This window comes from Tiliqua scincoides, chromosome 5, assembly GCF_035046505.1.
Source record: "Tiliqua scincoides isolate rTilSci1 chromosome 5, rTilSci1.hap2, whole genome shotgun sequence".
NCBI classification, from domain to species: Eukaryota; Metazoa; Chordata; class Lepidosauria; order Squamata; family Scincidae; genus Tiliqua; species Tiliqua scincoides.
The window spans coordinates 23,267,377-23,288,656 of NC_089825.1; the positions used below are offsets into that span (position 1 = coordinate 23,267,377).

General features: G+C 41.8%; 1 protein-coding gene across 1 annotated transcript in view; it reads left to right on the plus strand.

Annotated features, from left to right (window-relative positions):
- The window catches only part of RSU1 (Ras suppressor protein 1), an 88,354-nt gene that overhangs the window by 17,992 nt on the left and 49,082 nt on the right, over positions 1–21,280 (plus strand). The window contains exons 4-7 of the mRNA XM_066628262.1: positions 11,859–11,979; positions 13,352–13,470; positions 14,345–14,427; positions 14,793–14,907. Of these exons, the coding sequence (XP_066484359.1) occupies positions 11,859–11,979; positions 13,352–13,470; positions 14,345–14,427; positions 14,793–14,907 (438 nt within the window). The remainder of the gene's footprint in view (positions 1–11,858; positions 11,980–13,351; positions 13,471–14,344; positions 14,428–14,792; positions 14,908–21,280) is intronic.

Here is a 21,280-nt window from a genome sequence, read left to right on the forward strand (position 1 = left end):
GGGGGACCACATAGAACCTTGTGGAACACCATCTGTGCTTGGACTCATCCATGCCAGGCAGTCCTGAAGGATACTGAGGTCGATGGTATCAAAAGCCACTGAGCAGTCCAGTAGGACCACCAAAAACACACTCCCATCCGGTTCCTGGTATAGGTTATCCATTGGATTGACCAAGCCTGCCTCAGTGTCAAAACTGGGCTAGAAGTCAGTCTTATCCAGGAATCCCTGGAGCTGTTGCCACTACAATCTCAAGGACCTTGCTCCAAAATGGCAAGTTGGAGACACGCACTTGTGCCTTAAAATTGTGAAAGCATAATTGGGAAAGAATAATGCCAATTACTTTTCCCAGGACACACAAATACACCCAGCAAACCTCTGTAGCTGGTCCTAAGTGGTATATCATTTCTCTTGAGAAAAGACACATGAATTGCTCTTTCCACATGTTTGTTTTAAGACAATGCAGATTTGTATCTTCTAAAAAGTTATTAGAAAGCAGCTTTTTCTCAATGCATTTGGATATTGTGGAGAACTTGGGAGATGAATTGGAAAACAGTCCCAGCTGAAATTCCCATCTGGACCTGCTTAGCTCAAGTCATGCTGCCCTGGTCCTGTGCATTCCCCTGCCCTTTTCCATATACAGGTGTGCCCCCATATGTGTTCCATTCCATGGACCCTCCACAGATACGGGGACCCACCCGTAATTGACTGCTCTTGAGTGGGGCAGGGACTTTGCAAAACAGTGTGAATTGTGAACTAGACATTATAGAGTGGAAGGATTTCATTTATTGGATGTGTGTGTTTCTTTAACACAATCCTTACTTTGAATTCATAATTTGAAGGATGCTAAACTTTAAATATAGGCGAGAACAGTGATATGCTTCTCTTAGTAATTTGCTTTGACTTTGAAGCTGTGGTTTAGCAAGGAGATAAACTAGCGCATATGATAACACTTTTGTTGGCAAAAGAATTAATATTGTCATGCTTGAGGGGGGAAATGGTGACGGTTTTTTGGTATGATAGCTTGTGATTATTTCATTTAAATGTGCAGGCTCTTAAATGAATGTTGTAATCAAATAACTTTTGCATGTAAAGAGTCTGTAGTTGTAAATTCTGCAGTGAAAGGGCTAAACCAGAACTTAGAAGATCTTATTTTTTTAAAAAAACATATTTTTGATACGTTTAAGATTGGCTGATGTGTTTAAGATCTATAATAATAATGTAATTAGGGGCATTGCAGTGTTCCTAAAAATTGTCTTTAATTATTGCCCTATGACAGACGTAGTTAGTTGGTAAGTGTGTGTGTTTAATTTTGAGAGATTTGAGAAAAAACCATCTTTGTAACAATACCAGCTGCTTCACAACCCATAAATATTTTACATGCCCCTACTCTTGCCTTGCTGAATACCAACTGATCATGCAACTGCCAATAGTTTCAGTGAGGCTTGGAGAATATATAGCTGTGCCATTTCAGTACCTTGAAGTGATGTCTGTTGGAGGGTGCCCAAGATTTCTTCATAGAAGACCAAGAGCTTTATCAATCTGTATTAAATGCATTTTACTTTTGTACTTAAAAATATCTTAATACAGGCAGCGTGGCTATGCATAGATATATACATAATCACAAAGGAGAATTACTAAATCCATGTTTATTGTAGGTCAGCTGCAGAAAGATTGAGTTTTAATATTCTATCATTAATAATAGATTAATTATCATCATAATCATCTTGTTGTCTGACATTTCTTTAGTATACGAGTGAAGGGAAAAGTAATTCACTAAGTTCTGGGTTGCAAAACAATAATATTAACCTAAGTCTTGACATAATAGTGTGCAAATGTTCTTGGTATTTGCTGTGCAATGTTGTAACAAAACAGCCTCTCAAGAACCAGGGAGAATAGTAATCAGTTCCTTCACTGGTTTTTGTTCTGGTTGTTCATAAATAACTGCAGTTTTTGCAGATGAAAATGGATGCTTATTTTCTACTAAGAAAGGCAAGATGATATAGTGGTTCTGGAGTTGAAAGATCCAAGTTCAAATCCCTGCTTCCTGGGTGACCTTGGACCAGGCACTATCTCTTAGCCTCACCTACCTTTCAGGATTGTTGTGAGGACAAAAGGAGGAAAGGAACTGTGCATGCCACTCTGAGCCATGAGGAAGAGTGATATAAAAATGTGAAGAATACTGATGCTACCCAAAGCAGCCATACAGAGCTATCCTCACCCCATTTCTAATGCTTGCAGGTGCTCAATACTTGACCATGGAGGAACCACAGCAGAGCACTTGCTTTGCATGGAGAAGACCCCAGGTTCAACCCCTGGTATCTTGGGTATCACTGGGACAAGCAGTAGTCTGAAACCAGGAGAACTGCTGCCAGTTTGAATTCTGAGCTTGGTGGACTAAGAGCCCAATCCTATACAGTGCGTGCTGGCTTACCGCTGGCGCGCACTGACACAAACGTGCCGTAAGGCACGTCTGTGGCCCTCAGCGCTGGTCCAGCACTGGTGTTAGTGGTTCCCAAACTGTGTGCCACAGCGCCTGTGGGTGCCACACTCACAGGGGTGACACCAGGAATGTGTGGTGCAGGGACAGCAGGTGAGGCAGAACTACCGCATCATTGTCCATGGAAAAGCACCGCATCTGCCCTGCCTCCTTTCATCTGAGGAGGCTCTCCTCACATTCACTTTCTCAGGTGTAAGGAGAGCCTTCTCAGGTATAAGTGGGTGGGCTCACTGTAGTGCTCTTCCATGGACTGCAATGGCGGGGTTCTGCCTCACCTGCTGCCCCCACACCACACGTCCCTGGGCAACATAGGATGTCCCCAGCAGCCTCTTGGCCCTGGCTCTCCTGGGTGGCCTCTTATTCCCCCATCTTCTATGTGCTGCCAAGTTGGCAGTGGCTGGGAGAGCTCAGAACAAGAGGCCACTGTGAAAGAAGGGTGCTGTGACCCTGGTAAATTTGGGAACCGCTGTTTAAAAGCCTCTTCACTATCTATTTGCATCTTGAATATCTTTGTGCTATAATCTTCCCTTTCCCTTTAACCTGTCCATTACTACTGGCTGTATGCATTAACATCCAGATAATAATTTAAATCAATACGTCCAAATTCTCTTAATTCGTTTTCACTTAGTTCAGTGTGTTTGAATGGGAACACGTTGAACTTTTGAGTGACGACAAGGCAACATCTGTAGATTAACCTGGAGTGTCAAAATGCAATTCATATTATCCGTTTCTCAGTTTACATAGTAGTGTGTTGCATAATTCTTTTTTCTTTTCCTGAGAAGATTTTGTATTTGCTAAATCCTTTCATCATGCAGCCTATCTTAGATAATATTCATTTTACTCTGTTCCTGCGAAAAGACACTTTTCAGTTAAACTAAAAAGTGTCTTTCATTTGTTAAACAAATGAAAGATGAGTTGATGCAAGTATTGTACCAGGAGATTGTCTGACTCCATGTTCATATAAGTCAGAACTGATTTGATTGAAATTTCAACAAAATTAACATCTTACTTGTGATTTTTTACAAGAGGGAAAAATATTATTAATGTAGCAGACTTAATTTTTACACATACATAGTATTTAAATCTGGCTGTCCTTTGGACTTCTGTTTCATTGCAGAAAATCTAGATTAACCACAGTTTAAATGATTATATGAAACTGTCTCAGGTATCCAAGGCTATTTGGTTGGTTAAAGCTAAGATAAACTTGAACCAGAGGCTCTTCCCACTTCTTTTACCCCCAAATGTTGTGATGGGCTTGATGAATTATTGCTTGACTCCTTTCTTACCAGAATTAACAACTTTGCTAATATGTTCTGAGTTTGGACATTACTTCTCTTGTTTTGAACAACAGCACTCTAAAATAAAACAAGTATCTGGGGCCTGCTCCATAGCCTCTTTTTTCTACTTTTGAGAGCTCTCTTTCCCCAGGAGGATTCACTCGGTCAGCCCTTTGCCACCACAACCCCTGCAATTCAGTGATCTCAAGCCTGCAGAAACAGGTTAGGTAACTATGGTCTGTGGTGCAGCTTTGCAAAGACCAATCAACTTCCTACTATTTTCTACGCCTTTGAGCCAAGTCCTTTCCATTCCCCTGCTACCGACACAGCAGTGCCAAAAAGGCTACTGTTGCATCCTGTGGGGTGGCAGTCAAGGAGTTCTCCTCGGGGTAAAGGAACATTCAGTTCTGTGGCATGGGGGGATCTACTTGATCCTGCACCAGCAGAATCTCTGGTGGAAATCCAGGTTGACCTGGGATGGTGGATCAGGCCTGGGAAGGGGGCTAGCATTCAGTGACTGCTACTGCTGCTCAGTTGCAGACCTACCATTAGGTCCGACAGGGCAAATGCCCCAGGCGCAAGTCTCTAGGACCCCAAGGAAGCCTCTCTGAGGCTCCTGATTGGGTTGGAAACTGTGCTTCTGATTTTCTGGAAGCACAGCTTAGAGCATCTGGGAACCTCAAGAGAGGCCTCCCTGACGTGGGCTAAGGTTGCGCAAGGCTCTGTGAGCCTCAGGTGAGTAGGGGGGGCTGACTTTTTGGGGGGGCAGCGACAGCTTGCGGGGATCAACATTGTGGACCTTTACCCCAGGCGCGGGGCTGGAGAGGTCTGCTGCTGCTGAACCCACCCCCTTTACCGCTCTGTTTCAGCCTCCCCTTGTCACCACCCTGGGTGTAGCATTGCTTTAATTAATACTTTATATCATTTTTCCCTTTAAGTTGGACTTTATTTCAATTTAGATCCTGTTCTATCACATGGACTCATGGTATCTTTACCCCTACATGTTCACAGTCTTGTCCTCAAGGAGGAGATAATCTCTCATTCTGTCAGAAAGGTCAATACCTACAGAACAGTGTTTAATTGAAGAGTGTAACTTCAGGAAGGCTACTTCCTGTTTGCTTGCGTGTCATCTTGTGCTGTAGAGGCTGTAGAGGAATATTTTTTCAAGCCATATCACTTGTCCTTCCTGTATCCATAGGGCTAATTGCCGGCAGCACATCGTGTGAGAGATCCATTGAAATCTTATAGTGAGAGGATCTTATCAGACTTTGGGTGACTAAAACGCACAAAGCAATAAGGAATGCTACTAAAGTGTGATGTTTTGAAATTCTGTTCATAAAAATACATACTGTAGGTTGGTTCAGATAAGATCAACCTGCTGAACAATGGTGTAGCTAGGTGGCTGGGGGCAAACTGCAGTGGGTTACACCTTCGGGGGGGGGTGACACCACTAGTTGCAACAATTGTGAAAACCTTGGTGTTTATGAATTGTACCATTAAATTATATATCATTCAGTAGGTAATTTAATACAGAATGCAATGAAACAAACCATGTTGAGTTGTCTGTGTTCTAAAAGTTATAGCCAAATAACCAGAAAAGGAAAACACAACTGCCTTATGTAACAAAAAGTGGATTTTCATAAGTCAAGACTGACCAGTGAGACTGATTGTTCCAAGAGCCAATGAGGAGGTGTTATGATACAGCAGGGAACCAATAAGATATTAGTATGAGTCAGGTCTCATTTCCATATACCTGAGCTATTACTGCAACTCCTCTTTAGTTATGTGTGCCATCTAGTTGGCCACTGGTTTTTATGGGGTGACCCAAACTGTTATATAGTAAAATAAATAAAGTCAATGGGTGACGCCAGTGAAGCTGTTGGGTGGTGTGATCACCGGCTTAAATTACTTTTGAAGTGGACCCCACAACCTGGTGTGGGAGGTGGGATCATGGAGATAGCGACATGTGGGGTCTGCTAAATAGGGGTGGTGGTGGGAAACATTGAGTTGGAAGGAGGGAGATGAATAGGGAGCAATGGGTGGAAGGATTACTATTGGGGACTTAGTGCCCAATCCTGTCCAGTTTTCCAATGCTGGTGCTGCTGTGCCAATGGGGTATGCACTGCATCCTGTGGTGGGGAGGCAGTCACAGAGGCCTCCTCAAGGTATGGGAACATTTGTTCCCTTCGGAGCTGCATTGAGGTTGCACCGGTGCTGGAAAGTTGGGTAGGATTGGGCCCTTAGTGAGTTGTGAATTCTGGTGGGAAAGGGGACAGAGAATAGGGGGTTAGAATAACTCTGACAGTCTATCCAAGATTTATAAGCATTGCAAAAAAAAAATGTCATGGATTTTGCCTGTATGCAAAGTGTTTCAGGTCACACAGAGTTTCTGCAACTTGTTGAATAGGAGGAGCAGGTTGGAATGTGGGGGGGGGGGGAGTGTGAAGTTTGGGTGTTGGTCTCAGGCTTAGATGACTTCAAAAGTGAATTCTAAACATTCATGATGATCTTTAGATCTCTCAGTGGTTATTAACCGTGATGGTTACGTTGAATCTCTAGTTGCAGGGGCAATATGTCACTGAGCACTGTGTGCAGGGGAGCAGCAGTAGGGGAGGGCACTGATTTTCATCCCCTGCTTGTGGGAAAATGTTCACTGAATTTCGTGTCATTATTACTGAAAATTTTGTTGTATGGGGGGGGGGGTGTTGTAAAAATTGTATGGACCCCAGAAGTCAAATGACCTAGGTACGTATGCCTGTGCTGCTGAGCAATGTGGTGTGGAGGTTTTTATGTGTGCATGTGCCTTCCCCCCCTCTTCTGGTCTAGAGGGTAGAGCCTCCGTTTGCCTGAAGATAACATCCGCAGGTCGCCAGTTCGAGGTCACCTTGAAGCAGCTGACAAGCTGAGCCGAGTTATTCCATCTGCTCTGAGCGTGGGAGGATGGAGGCCAGAATGTGAAGCCAGATCAGAAAGAAACATCCGAAATGTTGTGGTTCTTGAAAGATAGAACCTTCTTTCAATTGTAAAAATCCCTACGGGGGTTTAGAACAGCCTGCCTATGTAAACCACCTTGGATTAAAGTCTGAGGAGAAATCAAGAAAGGCGGTATATAAATATCTGTATTATTATTACTATCATTATTATTATTACTGATGCAGGCTAAAGAAAGCCATAAGCCAAACACAAACAAATATTTACTTATGCTAACAGACCAAATGTTTAATGAAGCCAATGTTATGCTATGTTATGAGTGAATTAGTTTAAAACAAATTATTGGTTTATATGATTGAAAATGAATGCTTGGATCAAATCAGATGTTCATATGCTTAAGCATGCCCACATGCCCATATGCTTAAGCATGCCCACATATGCTTAAGCATGCGCACATTCAGAACCAAGAAACATTTTCTGTCTCTGTCAGATTTAGAAAGTGCAGGCTAGCCGATAGGTCGTAAATCAGTGTTTCTTAACAAGCTGACGAGATAAGATTATGAGCTTCAAAGGACTAAAGAGGCTGGAATGTCCAGCTGTCAAGTATAATTGGGAAAATGATGGATGAAGACTCTGTTCAGTCAACAGAGAATAAATACCCTTGGAAAAGGCTTTTTAGACACTAGAGCAGGGGTGCTCACACTTTTTTGGCTCGAGAGCTACTTTGAAAACCAGCAAGGCCCGGAGATCTACCAGAGTTTTTTTTACAATGTTCGTGCCATCATAACATATAACATTTATGTGTACAATGTATGTTGGTGTACCTTGAGCCCCACTGAGTATAACAGGACTTACTCCTGAGTAGACATGCCTAGGATTAGGCTGTAAGGCTGCAATCCTAGCCACACTTACCTGGGAGTAAGCCCCATTGAGTACAATGGGCCTTACTCCCGGCGTTTCCTCCCAGAGGCACCTGAAGGGGGGCTCGGCACTCCGCGATCTACTCATTTTGCCTCGCGATCTACCGGTAGATCGCGATCCACCTATTGAGCACCCCTGCACTAGAGCATCACAGAAATGCCAATAGTTCTTTAATGCATTAATAATTATAGAGATTGTTTTTTAAATGTAAACTAATGTTAGTAGCATCAGAAGTGAATTTTAGCTGTTAAAAATAGTTTGATCAAAGCATGGAATACACAGAATAATAAAAGCAGTTAAAATTTGAACTTTGGGGCTGCTCAAGCCATGTAATTAAGTTTGGATGCAACCTTGGGGAGGCCGAAGTAATATGTCTTGCAGATATGGAATATGGGAGCTGTATCACTGTAAGAGGCAGATGTGGCAAAGTTAATTAAGAGAATCTAACAAGGAGATTCTAAGGAATGTGGTATGAAGTTACAGTTTACAGATAAGAACTCTCTGTAAAGTCCAGCTTGTTAATTTTAATTGAAACTAGGGAGGTACACTCAAAGACAGATTAAAACTCAAAAGGAAAGACAAAGATAAGTAGCCAAGATGTACTTGCACCAATTAATCAGGAAAGCCATATCTCTTGACATTTGCAATGATAAATTATTGCAAGAAGCGAGAAAGCTAGGGGTGGTACATAGGCTAAAGAGATAGCACTAACATTTTAATGAGGAACAAAGACAGTAAATCTGTTGCAAATTAAATTGGAGTTTGGCAGATACAGACATCAGCAGAAACTAGCCAGACAGGAACAGATAAGCAGCTGGACAAGATAATATGAAAAAGCCCTAATTAGCAAACATTCCTAAGAATCTTTGTCAAGAGGTAAACACTGGCAGAAGGGGCTAGAATTGATTAAAATAAAGAGGAAAGTCTCTTGAAATCCTTGTTTGCAGTAGGAATTTGGTTTGTTTTGTATTAAAAATAAGTTTATATACATATTAAGAATTACAGAAAACTAGAGGTTTAAGTTAAACAGAAGTTGAAAGGCCACAAATAAGACCAAAAAGAATTTAGACTAGCTCTGTAATAAATGAGTAAACAGCGCCATCTAGTGGTTGTTAGACAGTGTAAATTATTGCCTTATAAGGAATCTATAACTTGAAACTGACCAATCAGATGCTTGTAAATCTGTAACCAATCCTAAGAAAGCCTCCATTTCTGATGTCATGAACCCAGCCAATGACAGTGTGAGATTTTTGCACAAAGAAGCCAAAATGCTATATAAGCAAAAGGTTCACACTGAAACATTGCTTTTCTCTGGAGACACTGAGAGTTCCCACATAGCTCTCATTGCTCTCCACTTTGGACAAAGAGTACCTGAGAGGCCCGTTGCTGGCAATGAAATAAAGCTTGCAGACAATCACCACTCTTGCCTACTGAGTTTGCTTTTGAATTTTGCTGTGACCTTGCAACAGTACCATCCCAATACCAAGTGTGCATGGAAGTGTTTTCCAGTTGCATACAAGGAAACTTGGATTGTGGCCTTTGTGAAAAGCTCCACGACTGAACAATGTAATGAGAAAAATCTAGCAAATGAAAGATCATTATTGTACCTTGTAAATAGTTCTTGCATTTGTTTGAAGGGTGTGGGAAGATACCCTCTGGTACCAGGTTTTTTTTTCACAAGTGCATATTGCTTCATTTGCAAATATGTAATTGTAATCTGTGATCTACATTCATGTTAAGCAGACTGATCCATAATCCAGTTAAACTGCAATACTTGGGTGCAAGCCAGTTTGGTATATCTAAGTGGCTTTATGTTTTTGGAATTCAATTTTACTGGTTTATGCATCAAGGCTGGGGTATTGCGGTAACAATATAGTGGAAAGCAGGAATGGATGATGTTTTCTTTCCCTCCCCATTCTGTAAATATTATCTGCTTGCTTAGACTTTGCTTTAGCAACCGAAAGGGAAAATTAAATTCATACCACTTCTTGGTCTTTATCTGAATAGTAGTATTCATATCATGCAGCTGGGCTTTTTTCATAATTCTAGATAATAGTAACACATTGATCGGGTGCTAATCTGATGTAACCTTTTTTTGTGTGTATTGATGTACAGCACTTTCCTCTTGGGACGTGAATCAAAACTAGTCTGCCTGAACAGTTCATTATTTAAAGTTGAGCATAAATGGTTGTGATTTAGTTGAATTTTTCAATTAATATTAATTTGTACATTAGGCAACTCTGTTTCTTTATTTAAACTGCAGTCCAAAACAGGCCATCATTTAGGATGGATTTTTGTTTGTTCATACCTTTGCTAAATAAAATTAAGGGCACCCATGTGCTCCTGTTATAGTGCAGGGGTCTCCAAACCCTGGCCTGGGGGCCAGGTGTGGCCTGCAGCAAGCCTCTATCTGGCCCACAGCCAGGCTCTTGTCCCCTTAAAGCCTCTGGTCCACTCAACTGAACACAACCAGAGCTATGCTCTGGTTGTGTCTGGAGGGTGTTCTGAGGGCCAGAGAGGTTGAATGAATGAACCCATTCATTCATTTATTCACTCTCTAAGTTCCATCTCTTATTTATTTAAATTTTATGTTTAAACTTTTTTCCCGGCCCTCAACACCATGCCAGATATTTGATGCAACCCTCTGGCCAAAAAGATTGGAGACCCCTGTTATAGTGCAACAAAGATGCAGTTGTTGCTAGCTGTATGAATCCAGATATTTGTATTTTGAAGGTTCAGTTCTATTGTAAGACTACTATGTTTTCCCAATGTTCAGAATTGTAGTATTCAATGACTTTTTCCACAGTATCCCATGAATTGCAGTTGTTATGAAATCTGGCTTCACAATAGTTACGGTCACCCACTCCCTAGTATCTATGTTACTGCTGGAAACAAGTAACAAAATGAAGTTCTGAATTTTTGATATTTTCAAACTTCACTTTTAAAAAAGCAAGCTCTAGTTCTTGTGTGGTTGCTAACAGGTGCTACAGAACACTTGGATGCCATGGTGATGAAATCTCAGAAGCCAGAGAGCTTCTGCACAAGGCTGTTGCATTGTCAACGGAAGACGCAGAAAAGTCTGAAAGCAAAATGTGTCCCTGTAGAAGACTGTGGTCTGCAAGACCCTGAGAAGTGATCTGGGAGGGCGGAAAAGTTTGCCTTTGTTCACTTGCAGCATCTTGCTGAGCAAGTGCTCCTCCTTGGAGCACCAGAGAGAGTGGAGAACAGATCACCCGCAACCGGCACTGAAGTGCTGGCTATGGGTGTGGGCAGTCAGTTCTCCATCCTCTCTGGTAGTCTATAGGGGAGTGCTTGCTCAGGAGCTGCTTCCCCATTGACCACCGGAGAGGGCAGAGAACAGGCCACCCACAGCCAGCACTTCCAGGGTCTCTGGCACTCCCCACCAGAGAAAGTGGAGACGGATCCCCTGTGGTTGGCACTGAAGTGTCGATTGTGGCTTTGGGTGGTCTGTTCTCTGCCTTCTCTGGTAGGGGAGCTCTTGCTTAGGAGACACTTCCCCATAGGCCATTAGAGAGGGAGGAAAATGAACCATCTGCAGCTGGCAACAAAAGCAGCAACCCACAAATCTTCTCTATCAATAATAATCTCTAATAAATCTTCTCTACTCATTACAAATAATAATAAAACTTTATTTTTATCCCGCCCTTCTCCCTAACGGGACCCAGGGCGGCTAACAACATATTAAAAACAACAGATTTTAAATTAAAAACAGATTTTAAAATTTAATTGTGTTTTTTGTGTGCAGGGGGTTGGGGGGTTGCATGTGGTCCATAACGACTCCAATTTTTGCCTTGGTGGTCTGCAGGCTCCTAAAGGTTAGGAACCACTGCTATAGAAGCCCCAAGTCCTAAAACCAGCAAGTGTTCTCCCGCATATGTCATGGAGCAAGTTCATTTGATTCTCTGTCCAACATGCAATGAAGCAGAGTTTCCATTTTAATGCAGTACTGGAACCATGCATTTAGACATAAGTATGTGAGTAGAGGACAGTGTGCTGAGTGGGTGGGGAGCCATGCATAGGCTCTTAATTGTGTGCTGGTTACCAGTTGGTGGTCAGTCATCCAAACTGACACAAGCTGTTCTAGGATGTGCCTACTAGAACACAGTAAGCATGATTATCATATAAAACACAGTGAAGTGAGACTGAACAAAACTTGTATTGGTTTTCTTAAGTGGGTTTTCAGTTTTTTCAACTCTGCTTCTTCTTTACAGCTGTTCCTGCAAACATTGCAGACCTAAGAAATTTGGAAGTGCTCAATTTTTTCAATAATCAGATTGAGGAGCTGCCTACTCAGATCAGCAGCCTCCAGAAGCTGAAACACTTGAACCTCGGGTGTGTAATACTTTTGATCATTTACTTATGCTCTTGGCAGGATGTAGTCCTTGAAAAATTCCTTTGCTTTTCTTCTCTTTTAATGAGTACTTTCCTACTCTTTAGGCATCTACTAACCCTTGCCTCTGAAATGTGTTAGGGATAATAAGCAAACACTCACTCTGTTTCGCTTGAGTGACAAAGCATCTGACCTTCTGTGCCAGAAAGAAAACTGCAGTGCATTATCTGCCTTTTAACACTATCAGTGCACTGCAGTTTGCCCAAACAGAAAAAATAACAAAAAATATATAATGTCTCAGGCTTTTTCCTTTAATTTTGCCCATACCCCTTAAATTTCTGCCCTCTTCAGGAATGGCAACAGGTAACTTCCTCTATCTGAGCACCAGTGCATGTGCAGTGTCACAGTGCCAAGCCCAACATCAAATATGCCAGAACAGGAGGGGAATGAGAAAGGAGAGCATTCTACGTTCCCCTCCTTTTAAGAGTGTAAGGGGCTCCAGAGACTGAAAAGTTTGAGAACTTCTGCATTAACTCTTCTAACTGGTCATAGAAACACCTTTTAAATTTGCTGCTCTTATTTTTAGCAGGAAGAAAACAACTGTCCCTATTCAAAGCTTCTCTTCTAGTGACTGGTGCCTTCCTTATGTTTCTTTGATTTGAGCTGGTTGGGAGAGGGAACACTTTAATGTTACTTTTTGCTATGTAAACTGTTTTGTGAACTTGGTTGTTAAAACTGCTGTCTGAATATTCTTGGTTCTAATAATTGCTGCAACAGTGCAGAGAGCTCTGATCTGATCATGCTGTTCTGGTAACTTCCATGGAAAGCAGCATGTGGGTTGGCCAAATTACCCAATACCATCCTCTGTCTGTACACCTGCATGCTCTTATACTCTGTAATCCATCATCGGTTGCTTTGGATGCTTTTGGTCCATTGAGAATATAGTCTGTATGCAGGTATATGCAGCTTAATGACACGGTTCTGTTCTGCAAACCCTGTTCTTAGGTGTATCGGTCATTGCCCAGACAACCACTAAACGGCTGTCAGGTTGCGCCCCCCAGAATGTGGCAGCCCTTTAGCACCCCAGAATGCTTTGCAGGAACAGGGAAGCTGCTGGAAGTGCAACGGAACGCGCACAAAGCTCTAGTTAGCCAACTTATGGAGGGAAAGAAGCTAGCCTGGTGAATTCAGCGGGTCTACTGTCATATATTGGTTGGTAGTTTGCGGGAATGTTCCTCTGTGGCCTATACCTGTATATTAAAATAGTTTTAAAAAATAGAGATGTTGCACTGTCATCTATGAAATATTAAAATATCTTTGCTAGCTTTGTGCCCCAAACAAATGCATTCTTACAGTTTTATTTTTTATCATTAGGATGAACAGGCTCAACTCCTTGCCCCGAGGATTTGGCTCCTTACCAGCTCTAGAGGTTCTTGACTTGACTTACAATAACTTAAATGAAAATTCCCTGCCAGGAAACTTCTTCTATCTAAGTAAGAAGCTATTTTTAAAAATATTTTAAATCATCCTGAAACGTTGCTTTGCTTTCCGCAGGTAAAATTGATTTGAGAGGGACTGAACTCTAAAATTTTATTTTAGGTAATATACGTATCTTATGATCTTTTACTATGTTTTTAATAAATTAGAGACTGTACAGTACTTAGGTAACAATTACTGGTAGGTTATTTTTCAGGATCTGGCCTCGGGTAAAATCAGACAAAACTATAGTCAGACACCCCCCTAAGTTTAACCTCTGACTTATCATAGAAAATTCCATGATCGCTGGTTCAAAACCTGCCCTTGACTAATCTGTGGGGTCGACTTATAGGCGAGTATCTGCGGTATATGTATGTGCTTCCTGCCATGAACTGTCTTGAATATTTCTACATAGGTCAGCAATCTCTATCTTATTGATCTACAATCAGTTCATATTGGTTGAAGTAAGTGGACTTTGCTAGGAGTGTTGCATGAGCTGCTTTCAACCATAATATATCTTGAGTTTTATTTAGTTTCATACTTGACTAAGGGCCCAATCCTATCCAAGTTTCCAGCTCCAGTGTAGCCACAGTGCAGTCCTGGTGGTTCAGTGCTGAAACTAGGTGCTGCAGCCTACCCGAGCCTAATGTTGCAGGTCGTGTTAATTGTGTCAGTCCTTTTGGATATAGATGTTTTCCTGGGCAGACCAACACTACAATAAGCCAGTAAATCTAAGTTTGACCTGCTTGTTACTATTGTGAGCCTTGGGTATGTCAGAGTCTTTTCACCGAGTCAGGGTTATTAATCAAAGCTGACACGTTTTTATTGATCGGGCCTCAAACGGTTGGGTTGCATGCCACCCTTGTTTATATATTGCTGTTTAATTTGCAGCCACCTTGCGTGCACTCTATCTAAGTGACAACGATTTTGAAATCCTGCCACCAGATATTGGGAAGCTCACAAAGTTGCAGATAGTAAGTAATTTATCTAAATTCTTGGGGGGAAAATCGATTCACTTTTGCGCCCCTTGTAAGAGTACAATCAAGTCAATTTGCGAGAAGTCGGGGGGGGGGGGAGGGAGGTGAAGGAAAAAGGAAGGAAAAAGCCTCTACACCTGGTATGGCTTATTCTTAATCAGCAGACCCTTGTAACTAAATTGGAAGAATGCTGTGTTTGAGGTGGCAGAAAGAAAGAGGTCTGTATCAGTCTGCTTTGTGTGATATCTATTTATGACATATTTTGACCCACAGGTCTGCTTTTGCCCATCTGGGAATTGTTGTGACAACTCTATCTGTCTCTCTCCCTCCCCCGCCCCCCCCTCCACTCTTTCTTTTTAAAGCTTAGCCTTCGGGATAATGACCTGATATCACTCCCCAAGGAAATTGGTGAGCTCACTCAGCTAAAGGAACTTCACATCCAGGGGAATCGCCTAACTGTCTTGCCTCCGGAACTAGGTAAGATTTGTAGATTTGTTGGGGTGAAGATGAAACGCACATTTTCGTTCGGATAACCTAATGTTGGCCATCTGATGTCAGAGTTTGTGTTTCGTTTCTAATTAAGACTACAACCTTATGCATGTTTACCTAGCAGTAAAGCCCATTGAATGTGTGCACCTAGCAGTAAACCCCATTAAACTTCTTCCAAGTAAATGTCCATCAGATCACGCCATGAGTGCTGGCTGCTTCTGCTTCTGTTGCAACCTAGCCAAATGGCACTGATTTTCATGATGAATTCCAAGTTTGGGGGACAGTGGTTCTAGTGCTAGACTTAGATTTCACATCTGGACATAAAAGCAGTTTTGGTAATATGTATGATACATTATGTTCTACAATACTCAAATGTACCTTTGTGTTACACAGCTTTTTATACCTGTTATGATGATCTATATTTGGCAAATACGATTTTGTACTTTATTGTTAGTAGTAATTTGAGGCATTTATGTGCATGGTGCTTTATAATACAAGAGAGGATCCCTGTCCAAAGAGGCTTGCAAGCAAAAAACAGACATAACAGAGACAACAGAGAAGGGGAGGTGCCTGGGTAAATGTGATGCATACCTAGGCTTAGTTACAGGAAAGATACTAGGGGGGTAGTACCAAAAGAAAATATAGTACTGTATTTTTTTTTTTTTTTGCCTCTGAAACAAAAGAAATTGCTATGTGGCTTTTAAAATTTAACTTTTATACACTCTCTTTTCACGTATTGTTGCAGGCAGGCATGAATAGTGAGAACTGGCCCTCATCAGGATGTTTGTATGTGTGTAAGCACAGTATGTTAATGAATGCATTAAAGGGGCTGGAATTAGATAGGTGCTTTCCTAGGGTGTCTGTTTTATATGTTTCTTAAAATGTAGTTCAGGAGAATAATAATAAATACATAATAAGTTCAGTAGGGTTTTTTTTAAGGTTATGTGCTACAGTGAGGCAAATCATGATTCAATGCAACAACCAAGTTGCAACCAGTTACATAAAGTGCCAACTGCTAAATTTGTTGTATACAAATTTACGACTTAACAACTGGGGTAGAATTTTTTTTTTCAAAGGAAACTTGATAGGAAAAAAGTGGAGATGGAACAGCAGCTGTAATTGGCAAGATCAGTGATGCATGTTCTGAGGTTCATTGTTTGGTCTGCCGGTGTGCTATTTTAAAATATTTCTGTATGAATAGCCCTTAGGAAAGGCTTGTTAGTAGCTTGACATTGATTCAGAGTCATTGGGAAGGCCATCATTGTTGACCAAATAATGAAAAGAGGTTACATTTAATCTGCTTTGCAGATGTGCAGAGGTACATATGCTGTATGTGAGTCTTGTAATGTTTTTTGTGTTTTATAAATAAACATGACCTCTAAGAAAGGGATAACAGTAGAACAACGAAAGGAGGAGTGTTAAAGTAGTGGGAGACAAGAAGGGTGTGCCTTCCTATTCATTCATATATTGCATTAGTCATGTGGCTTTGGTACTTCAGGACATTTTCCCAGAATTTGGAAACGAACAAGGGACACATAAGGGGACAAAGCAAAGCAGCATTCATCACTTAAACTATTGTTACACAGTTGGAAAAGAAATTGTGTTCCTTAATTAGTATTGTTGATAGATGAGGAGTGTGGTGTCTTGAAAAAACAAAACAATGCTATGATTGGAATGGCTAATATTTCAAAATAGTGAATCAAAACAGAGTAACATGGAATGTTCCTTAATTTTAAGTACCTGTTTAACCTACCCACATACAAGCCTGTTTGCTAAATGAGATCTTCACCAGAGGGTCTTTGCCACATTGCACCAACATATGATGATGATTGGTTGGATGCAGGAAAAGGTCGCCTTGGCTTCCACACCACAATTGTGGAATGCACTGCCAAAGGAAACTCCCCTTTCGCCCTCTCCGCTGTCTTCTGTTGCTAGTTCTTTTTAAGCAGATCTGTAACCTACAGTATTCAATTTTCTTTGACTTAAGGTGTTTTATGGCCCAATCCTAACTAAACGCCTGGTGTGCACTGTCGCAAAAGTGTGATGAAGCACTTTGCAACCACGCACAGAGCTGGTGCACCAGCGGGAAGGTTGGAACCTTCCCACGCGCATCAGTGGTTACCTAGAAGCCAACTGGAGCAGATAAGGGCAGTGCAGGGGTGGGAGAGGGGATTGCTTTTCACAGTGGAAAGAGCTGGGAAGTCTCCACACTCCTTGGGGCAGTGTGGATTTATAACCTGACTGAGGATGGACCAATAGCCTATTTTTTAAAAAAAATATGGCTTTAATTGGTTTTACTATTGCTTTATGGAATAAAGCTACCTTGATGACTACCTTGATGAATTTAAACTAACTTGATGACCCCTTCAATGGGACCAAAAGGCAACCTAGAACATTTTAAATCAGGGTTGTAAAACCTAAGTCCCATGGGCAGGATATGACCTGTGGGAGCTCTTTTTCTGGTCTGTGTGATAACTGGACTCTCCTGTATCTTGAAAATAGGATCAAGATTTACATATTTTCTCTACTGACATTTGTAGCTAATGAGTTATTAGGTGAGAACAAATTGCTTATTTCTGGTCATCACCTGTTTAATGACAACCCTCAGTAGGCACCATGAATGCTATTTGACCCTCTATATGAAGTGAGTTTGACACCCATTTTAAATAAATTGAGCGACTCTTCCAGAGAACCCTCATCCTGTCCTCTGTGCATGCCCTCCCCTCCCCCATTTCAGCAGAGTACATACTCTCCTACCCAGAAGCCTAATAAGGGTGAAATCTTTGTTATAGAAATAGTCATGCTTTATGTTGTCACATGCATGTGCATGTACACACACCCTACTCCCCTCTCCAACTGGTAAGTTATCCTGGTTAAACTCCCATTGATGTGAATGAGAGTTGCACAAGAACATTACCATGCTCTTGTGCATCTCCCTTTCATTTTAGTTGAGCTTGCCTGAAAAGAACGTCCCCGGTGAATGGTGTCCTTAGGCCACATCATCCTTCTCTTTGGGAAGCAAGGCACGTGGTGTCGAAGTAATAAAAATGTAAGCCCTAAAGTGTAAAGCAAAGCTGGAGAAGATCGTGGCAGGCATGTTTTTACATATATCCTAACTCGACATTCTGTTCAGTGGGCTTATCCCTTGCTTAGCCTTTAATAAAACTGAATCCAGAGGTATTTATATCTAAATAAGAAAATAAAATTAGCTTCTTTCCTTGCAGTATTGGAAAGATAGTGTGTCCTCTGAACTGGAATAGAAAAGGACACTTCAACTTCAGCCTTCGTACCTATCTGTGTGAGAAAAGGATGATAATAGATAGGGCCTTTTTTTTTTTTTAAGGATGGTGAAAGACGATGGAGTATGGGCCATTGCGAAGAGAAAGCAAAAGAACATGGGTTCAGGCAGTGGCATAGCTAATGATCGCGTAGCCCGCTGCCAAGTTCAAAGTGTTGCCCTGGAAGTGATGTCACAGCAGGAAGTGACATCATGCCCAGGCTTTTAAAAAAGTAAAAATTGGGAGGAGCCCATCTCCTCCCCCTAGCAGCTCACCACCCACTTGCTCTGCTGTCTCCCTCCAGTTAGTGGCATAGCTAAGGCATATACTGCTACCTGGGGTCAAAGAAGATTTTGTATGACAAAATCAAATTTATTAAGTAAATAAATAAAAAGTTATTGGTTCCATGCTGCATCATAATAACATCGCATTGGCATTCAGAACAATCAGTCTCATAGGTCAGTTTGGAGTTAAGCAAATTCAGTTTTTGTTCCACAAGGCAGTTTTGTTTTCATTTTCTGGTTAATTGGCCATAACTTTTGATAGAATACAGATATTCCAGTGCGGTTTGTTGCATTGCATTCTGCATTAAATTACCTTTCCAATGATATATAATATGATGGTATAAGATTTTCACAATTTTGGTCACTAGTGTCAAGCTCAGCTTGTTGCCCCCCTAAAGCATGATGCCCGGTGCAACTGCTACCCCCTGCACCTCTTTAGCTATGTCACTGGGTTCAGGTCAATGAGAGAGAGCAGAACATGGTCCCAGGCTAGCTCTCCTTTGATTGTGCTTATACAGTATAGCTAAGGGAGGGGGAATCAAAATGCTAAGATGGCCTAAAATCAGCTTCCTCTTTTGAAGATGCTTTACTATGGCAATGAAACAGATTGCTGAAGGAGGTGCTCTCTCTCTCTCTCTCACTGGAGGTGGTTCACCAGGCACCTGATGGAGATGCTGTAGGAAAATTTCCTGCTACAGGCAAGGGCTTGGACTAGATGACCTTGTGGGGCTCTTCCAACTCTGATTCTATGATACTTAACTTTTTAAAAAAATTATTTCAGCATAAGTCTCAAACAGTGTAAATGACTCTTGAGACATAAGATTCGTTTTAGCTTTTGGACCAATATCATTATGTGGTCATCCTGCTCTTGGGAGATGCAGAAATATCTACTTTGATATGTTGTTAACTCTTTGAATTGTTCTTTAAATACAGTGTTAACTAATTAATGTTGGAAGGATCTCTCTCTCTCGCTCACTCTCTTGCTCTCTCAATCTCTGGATGCCTTTCTTTCTGCAATAATGCACTGATCATTTCGGAGATGACATTTGGATTAGTGAAGATTTCTACTTACTATGTGAGGTCCAGCAATGAATATGTTTGCTCAAGAAAGTACTTAGTGGTGGGGGGGACATGCATGAGCAATTGTCATCTTCCAAGTCCCCTGTTAACTTTTCTCTTGCTTATATGACCAGATCACATTATGGATCTGCTTCAAGGCATTTGCTTTCTCTCCTGCCACCTTCTCCTCCAAGCTAACCCATATTGCAGTGGCAGCAGGACTGACCATAAGAGAGATAAATAAAAATAAATAAAATAAAATGTATTATCAACTTCTTATCCCTATGGTAGAATGGAAGGCAATTCAAGTATGTGCTTTAAAAGTGCATGTGCATAAATGGACTGAAGCGTGTTTTAATATAACATTGTGTACATGTAAGCCTGCAAGTAAACACACAAAATATGTGGATTATCTTTGAAAAAGGAAATAGTTACAAAACCACTTGTTTGAATGACTATGGAATGATTTAATAAAAATATTAGTGATGTTTATTCTTACCCTAGCATGAGAGGGCCCTTAGGCAAAGGGCTCAGTTGGGAGTGTTTGGTTCAATTGGCTTAAAGTCAGCCCTGGATGGAAGGTTCCTTTCCATGTTTGCCAAAAGCACAGACTGTAGTTTGCAGTAGCAGGCAGGTTTGCAGCATGTGATCACAGCAGGGCTTTAGATGGTCGCAAGTGTTGTCGTATCCTGTCTGGAGAGAAAAAGGAGCCAACATCAATATTTTCAGGGTGCTGACACAGACCTCCAGTCTATGGAATTCTAACTGGAATTATCTGCTGATGATTTCCTGGACCTCATCCATACTAATAGCGGGTAGGGCTTGTGTTAGACTTAGAGCAGTGGCGTAACTAGAGGAGGTTCAAGGCACTAACTTTTGGAGAGGACCTCTCTGCTGTGTGCAAGCGCCTCTCCCCCTCCCCTTTGGAGCCATTCCAGGCAGTGGGAGCAAAACAAATGGCTCTGAAGGGGAAGGGGAGGGACTGCGTGCACACCACACTGAGGCTCCCTGAAAAACTTAGTACTTTGCATCCCCTCTAGCTATGCCACTGGCTCTAAGCTGTGGGTTTTTATGCATCTTAAAAAACCCTGTTTGTGTGCTGGAGGCAGAAAATAAAAATGTTGCCCCCTCACCACATCTCAGAAAGGGCATAGTGGAAATGGAAAAGGTGCAAAAGAGAGCGACTAAGATGATTACTGGGCTGGGGCATTTTCCTTATGAGGAAAGGCTACGGCGTTTGGGCCTCTTCAGCCTAGAAAAGAGGCACCTGAGGGGGGTACACATGATTGAGACATACAAAATTATGCATGGGAAGGATAAAGTGGATAGAGGGATTCTCTTTACCCTCTCACACAACACCAGAACCAGGGGATAACCACTAAAATTGAGTGTTGGGAGAGTTAGGACAGACAAAAGAAAATATTTCTTTACTCAGCGTGTGGCTGGTCTGTGGAACTCCTTGCCACAGGATGTGGTGACGGCATCTGGCCTGGATGCCTTTAAAAGGGGATTGGACAAGTTTCTGGAGGAAAAATCCATTATGGGTTACAAGCCATGATGTGTATGCGCAACCTCCTGATTTTAGAAATGGGCTGTGTCAGATGCAAGGGAGGGCACCAGGTTGCAGGTCTCTTGTTATCAGGTGTGCTCCCTGGGGCATTTGGTGGGCGGCTGTGAGATACAGAAGCTGGACTGACTAGATGGGCCTATGGCCTGATCCAGTGGGCCTGTTCTTATGTT